This window comes from Clupea harengus, chromosome 15 (assembly GCF_900700415.2).
Source record: "Clupea harengus chromosome 15, Ch_v2.0.2, whole genome shotgun sequence".
NCBI classification, from domain to species: Eukaryota; Metazoa; Chordata; class Actinopteri; order Clupeiformes; family Clupeidae; genus Clupea; species Clupea harengus.
In genome coordinates, this window is record NC_045166.1 from 8,000,838 (window position 1) to 8,007,969 (window position 7,132).

At 45.8% G+C, this 7,132-nt stretch overlaps 1 protein-coding gene across 1 annotated transcript; it reads right to left on the reverse strand.

The window, feature by feature from the left end:
- Positions 1-661: 661 nt before the first annotated feature.
- Positions 662-5,092, reverse strand: fam110c (family with sequence similarity 110 member C). Its single transcript, XM_031581836.1, has one exon. It carries the CDS (start codon positions 4,861-4,863, stop codon positions 3,808-3,810), a length of 1,056 nt encoding a protein of 351 aa, XP_031437696.1. The 5' UTR covers positions 4,864-5,092; the 3' UTR covers positions 662-3,807.
- Positions 5,093-7,132: the final 2,040 nt, after the last annotated feature.

Below are 7,132 nucleotides of genomic sequence, written 5' to 3' on the forward strand. Positions count from 1 at the left end.
AGGTGCTGACGTGTAGATATGTGTATTTGGACTGAGAGCGGACTTCTTAAGCCGTAAATATTTCACATCACACACAACACTCAGATGGACACGCATGGGACTCCAGAACCTCAAGCAATTTCACAGATCAAACAGGGGATCATCATTCCGTCGGAATATCCATTCACCATCTGTATCCCCTCAGCTGGAGTCCGTTGGTCCGGAACAATAAGGCCGTTCGTCGGAATGCGCAGTCAGAATTCCACGCACCTGTGACTGGCTCAGGCTCCTGTCCCCTGGGGCGCCATGGCAACAGCTCCGCGAGCTAGGGCGGGTTGAGTTACCTGGGCAGCTCATCTCATTTTGATACAGAACACTGGAGTGTGAGCCAGTCACTCGCAACCATACACACATATACAGCTCCACTCATGCATGCACACACATGGGCCTAGAGTTTAACGACTCACACACCCACATTAATTAATCAGTTATTACATTTGTTACCCAAACACATGCTCATTCACACACAAACTTACCACTAACATAAGTATCACTTATACACATGAGCTATGAGTTTCAGCAAACATACACACACACACATACACACACTCATGTATAGATGCATACACACCCAGACATTCAGACATACAAAAAATACCACAAAACACAACACAAATCAGGCTACAGTTATTTAAGCTACATTTAATATATGATACTGTAACATATTTGCCCATAGACATAGCAAAGTAATACAATTACTGGACCCTGGAATTCATCTCATTTAAACATGGTCAACTTGATCCATGACACACAGCAACAGCATGGAAATCTTAGTGTTGTTTACACTGTGTGTTTAACACATTTACATGAACACACACTACACTCAAGAACTCTTCATATCACTAAAATATACAATGACGTGTCACTGTATCATGTTCTATGGATACAGTAGAAATGGTATGAATGCATGTGCTCTGTGTGCACATGTGCAGAGCAGTCCTGGAGAAATGACAGGGCATGACCTCTTTTCTCCCTCCGTGGAAGACGAGAGTGAAGGAGCTCTCTGGCTGCTGATCTGCGGCGATTATCGTCTCAGCGGGTCACGTTACCACATCCCAAACGCACGCACGCCTGCCTGCCTGCACTTGTCATCTGTATGTTTCAGAGCTTGCAGCGTGACAGAGGTCAGGTCATGGCTGTGGAAAAGTTTTCCATCAGGGAGTCTTCCAGTCTTTCAGGGAGTTCCACCCAGCACTGCACGTCCTGTGGTATGTCTCTTTAAGCCTCCCAGTGAAACTGCCTTCATTGTGAACTTGCATATTATGACAACTTAATGACATAGTTGATTCAGTAGAATGTCAGACCTTCTCCCTGTCAGTGACTCTGATCAAACTCAGATATGTTTCCACAGCAAAAGAGCCCCTTTGAGGTATAACTGAATTGTTTTGATGTTTCAGTGGCTTCAAAGAGACTCGTTGGCTCTGTCTCTAATTCATCATGGCCAAGTGAAAGACAGCAATGAAAAACATTTCAAGATGGGGATTCTGAGAGTACTGCTAAGCTCTTCCCTGACTGACAGAAACCCTCTTTGCACAAGTAAGACATCGCCATCTAGTGGTCAAGCAACATCAGAGCAATGTACATGTAGAGGGAATATCAAAGTACCTACAAGTGCTCACAGATATTCAAATGCTTCCTCTACCCTAATGTCAATCAGAGTCACTTTAGTTGGGCAGAGAGATTTACGGGGATTTGCCTAGGCACGTTTGTCTCCAATAGGACAAGGTGTTGTTTTCTTTCTGCCGAATTGTTCTGACACACATATGCAGGAATCGCCTGCAGGAACAGTGAGGGACAGGATGAGACTCGCCCAGATATCCTGCTACTGTCAGCCACAAAGGAGCATGTACATGTGAGTGTGTGTGTGTGTGTGTGTGTGTGTGTGTGTGTGCATGTGTGTGTGTCTGCATGTCGGCATATGTCTGAGTACACTGACACAAAAGACTGATTGTGAGCCTGGGGTTGGAGTGTTGGGGTTTTTGTCTCAGAAATCATTCCTGAGCTGTTCCGCAGGTCCAAACTCTCCCTGACTTTGGTATTCCACAGACAGACATGTGATTCTGAGTGTGTTACTAGTGTTAGAGCTGTTTCTGTAGATATAGACTACTGAATGACTGCAAAACAAATGGACAGTGGGTGTCAACTTAGATTTAAAGTAAAGTTTAGCTTTGACAACACCCCTCCATCCAATCGGAGATTTGCAATGGCTTTGACGCTGGCTGTGTCCATTTCCTCTCGTTATCCTGCGTCAGTGCGATGTCCTCTCCTGCCTATTCTCTTCTTCACACAACAGTAACAGAAGCCCCTAACACACGCTCACACACAAATCAGCAACAAGAACTCAACCAAGGCAAAATAATGAACAAAGCATCCTATTCTTGTTTGTAAATAAAAACACTGCTTGAGCTTGATTTTATGGACCCTTAAAGAGTAATGGAAGCAGTTTAATGACTCTCAGGTCAGGAGATACAAGTACTCTTTTCTAACCCTGGATTCCACATTCAGGATTGAAAATGAAGGTATTTAGGATCCATTGTCCACAGTCCATCATTAGTTCTTTATCCAATGAGATCCAATGGGATTAAAGTACGCATCTCAAACCCAGCAGGAATATCCACAAGGTGTGACTGACCTTGGTGATGTCATCTACTCCACAGGCAACCACAAAGGCAACACACCCCTTAAAGGCCCAGCCCACAACACCCACCTCATTCTGAGAAAGCATAGAACACGATCTGGCAACCGCTTCCAGGCAAATGCCTTCTCCTTAACAGTCCGAATGAGATCCGAGTCCCTTCGCTCCTCCCAGCCTACCTTTGGCTGTGAGTTGGCTCAAACATAGCCTCTGTCTCTTCATCTTATTCAGAAAGTTAACGTAGCTTCTCGTCATGAGCTGCTGAATTACTTGGAATACTACTTAGGCAGGCATCATGAACAAATAACAATTTTCATCACAAATAAATACAAACAGATCATGTGGTAATGTTGTGAACAGGCTGACTATGGTTACTTTATGGCTTAAGATCATTTGCTTCAGAGATACAGTCCTTTCACAATAGTACAACAGGTAAGTAATGTGCAGTGATAACTTGGGTTGACACATCTGACAAGGAGTACAAAATATTGATAAGCAAAAGTGCACAGGCGCACACACAGTCACTTATTAGGCATGCTACCTATGGGTCACAGTAACAGAACAAACATGAAACATCTGACAGCAGTTTTATGACACTCCAGGCTAGGAATGTTGATTGTCCTCCATATGATACATTCCATCATGTGAGATTCCAGAATTTAGCTGCCAAAGGCGGCCTTTTCTGAAATGCCTTAATTCTGAACATGGGTGTGTGTGTGTCAGTAAAGCATCTCCCGTCAAAACACTGTTAAATCCCGGCAGGATGCAAGCCCCTGGTGTTTCACTACCACAGGCCCTGACCAAACAGAGCAGCAAAAACACTGAGAAAACAGGTGCAAACACGCATCTGTTACTATTATCTGGTCAACATCTGTTATCATCATCATCATCAATATGTTTTTGTAATGTAACTGTTTGGGATATACTGTTCAAATATAAATCCCAGATCCAGTGGTTATATTTATATATTTTTTAAATATAAATGCCTTTACATCAAATACTGAACACAGCATTTAGGCCTTGTTTATGCAACATAATGTCCATTGTGGAGAATATAGTCTAGTACATATCTGGCGTCAGATGCAGTAGTGGCCTCTGAAATGCACATCTGAGAAAGAGCAATAAAAACCTTCTCAAGCAAGATCTCGTAGAGTTTTGCCAGACTCCGAGGCATTTCTGCAACTGTATAGCCACTTAATTATCCGTGCGTTGCGTTCGACGACAGACGTGGCCTGGCGGACATTCTCCAAAAGCTCTTCTTCCTGCAGCCCGGTGCTGTCGCCGCTGCTCCGGGAGAACCGGTCATCCGAAGTGCTGACGCTGACGCTTCGAATTTTGTTCGCCAGTTCGTCAGTAAGCGCAGAGAAGTTCTCTTTCCCAAGGGATGAGACGACGTCGCCTTCGAGTCCACAGAAGGTGAAGAACGCGTCGAAATCAGCGAAGTTTTTCGAGTACCGAGAGCTGATGTCAGAGTGGGAGCGTTCCACTCCTTTGCGCGCCCTGCGCTCAATCTCAGCCACTCTCTTATGCTGAGGCCGCTCCTGACCATCTCCGGTAACTGTGTCCTGCTGCGCGCATATGTCCACAACTCGAACAGGCCGGATTTGTCCAGATTGTCTAACAGGGGGAGCAGGATTTGAATGTTTTGAGTCACCCTTCCCCGCATCGGCTTCTGTCGCCTTTAGCTCTTGTTCATTCCCCTGGGTCTCGGGCACTGTCTCCGTGTTGTCCTTAATGGAGTTCAGTAGCATTTTACGGGCCTGCATTCGCTTGTGTCTGTCCCCAGGTGGTCGCCGGATCAGTTCACATTTCTGTCTGTACAGTAACAGTGAATCGGGACGTTTTTTTGAGCTGCTGCGTCGCACAGCAATAGGTTCCTCAGGTGGCGAGGGCTGAATTGAGACGATTTGTCCGGTGGTTGCATTCCTTGCATTTACATCCCCACTCCTGCTCGAACTCCTGTTTGATGAATCGTTGCTACTTAAAGAACTCGCGTTGAGGGAGATCACTGACTCCTGCGTGGAGTTGACCACCTGTTGGCTCTTGACGTAGCGGGGCTTGCTGGCTGCCAGTCTCTCCGCGGCCGTCATACCTGCCTTGCCCTCGCTCTCCAGATCGAGTTGTTTGCGCAAGAACTCGGGTCCCTTCTCGAGAATGCGCGAGGTATCTACGTCTGAGGATACCTGCATTGTGTTTCCAAATGGCAAAATAAACCTTCTTTTATCTCCTTCCTCTCTGTAGTTTCACGCAACGTTTCAGGTTAAGAGCTTTTTAACGAGAAATTGTCGTGTTTACCACGTGACGCGTGAAAACATTCGCTTGGACACGCTGGTGTGTTAACTGAGCATACACTGAGGCCGTTCACCTTCCCGTCTGTACACACCGCACCCCACCCACCTGCGGGGGCCAGGTGACTGTTCGTACCGGAAGAGGACAGAAGTGAGTGGGCGGCTTGGGAGACACTTTAAGAAATAGGCCTATGGGAAAGAGAACCTATATAATCGAACCTAACAAAATCAATATGGCCATTGTCATATCTTCTTAATGTCGTTCTCGGGAGAGTTTTTGCATTGGATCAGTTTTTATCTTCTCCATTGCTTGTCTTCGGCAAGGAATTAGAAGTTTTGGAATTTTATTTAACTTTTTCTTCATATATTCACGGGTGAATGTGAAGCACCTTGGATCTGCTAGAAATGTATTATTATTAATCAGTATTATTTATTGTGCGTAGGAAGACAACAAGGCTTTACATTCATTATTTTTGTAATAAATGAAAAGCAATATGTCAATAGTTCAGCACGTTCAGACTGGGCGTGTCTGGCAAAACTTTGTATGATGGAAGAGGCCCAACTTGATGGAGCATCACGAGGAGTTCCTTTATTAGGGAGGTTAGTTTGTCAGGCTTGTGCTTGCATTACCCAATGACCAGCCAGTGATCTCAAATTACCTGCTAAAGAGATTTCAGCATCACGCGATTAGAGTAAACACATGAAAAAAGGGGAGATGGCGCCACTGTGTGGTAAAACTGACCACTTGCAGGGTGAGTCAATGTGAGGTAATTGCCTATGGGGTTCCTTTTTAAGTGCATGTGTGTGTGCGTGTGTTAGAGGAACTAAGCTTATACAATGATGAATGAGTGTATGAAGTGTCCAGATCTTTTTTCTGGCTCTGGTCTTTTTTTTTTTTACATGTGTACATTCCCCCACGCCACCCACCCTTTCCCCCACACACACGCACACACACTATCATACAATTCTTTAGAACACCATCCAACAAAATCAGTACTGCAGGGTTATACGTGGTCATCTATGTTCTGGTCAGTGTTGGTCTACGGTGGGAACCATTAATCTAGCCATCCCAACAGGCCTCCATGATCCAGAAAAAGAGAGAGAATGATGGATGTCAGCACTCCCAGCCTCCACTCCCCAATCCAGCCTCTATCAGTGCCAGGAGAACTCATACAATCCCCCATGGGTCCCCCAGACCTCTCACACATGCGTCAGGCCGCGGATACTCCACTCACTCTGACAGGGCTGCCTGAAGCATCTCACAGTGAGAGAACACCATCCAGGATGTCCAGTCATACCATTGAGGATGTGAAGCCATCATGACTGAATCTCTGATCTTTTGAACCTTGACCCTTGAACATGGTCCCTTGAACCTTGATATAAGCTTTAGTGAGCGTTCTCTCCTTAGGGTGGGTTACCCCTGCAGGACTGTCTGCCCCAACATTGTCGTGGTCATAAGAGAAGCAAGTCAGAAGTCTTGGGGGATGAAGTGCAATGGTCCTCTTTTCTCAACAAACAGTGATAACAGACATTGGCTTTGTGGTAAGGGCTGTGCATATGAAGGCATGCAAACCTCCAACTCGCTGCCAGAAATCTTTCCGTCAGGCTCCTCTTTCATCCAGTCACAGCCCAAGCCCCGACCACCAATGCCATGCTCTCCGCATCGCTATGTGGAGAATCTGGTCATCCTATGGATTATGTGCAATGACACTTAAGGCCAGGTGGTTTTGATGGAACAGCGCCTAACAGATGTAGGGCTCTCCATTAACTCCTACAGGAAACACAAGTGTGTGTATACATGGATAGGAGTTTTACGTGGACCGGGTTTGTAGTGTGATAACTCACTCATCCGCGGCTGTTGAGAGTTCAGGAGAGAGACTTGTGGCAGCAGCACCACCCGCCACTCTTATTGCCTCACCTCTGGTCTGTCCCCATATACCAACTGGTCTGTGTCAGTCACAGGGAACCATTTCAGCTCAGAGTCAGGTTATGAGGTACCAACTGGTCTGTGTCAGTCACAGGGAACCATTTCACCTCAGAGTCAGGTTATGAGGTACCAACTGGTCTGTGTCAGTCACAGGGAACAATTTCACCTCAAAATCAGGTTATGAGGCACAGAGAACCATTTCACCTCAGAGTCAGGTTATGAAGTAGCAACTGGTCTGTGTCA

Excerpts from the sequence above, each read along its gene's own strand:
- fam110c (XM_031581836.1), bottom strand. The coding sequence starts at position 4,863 with ATGCAGGTATCCTCAGACGTAGATACCTCGCGCATTCTCGAGAAGGGA.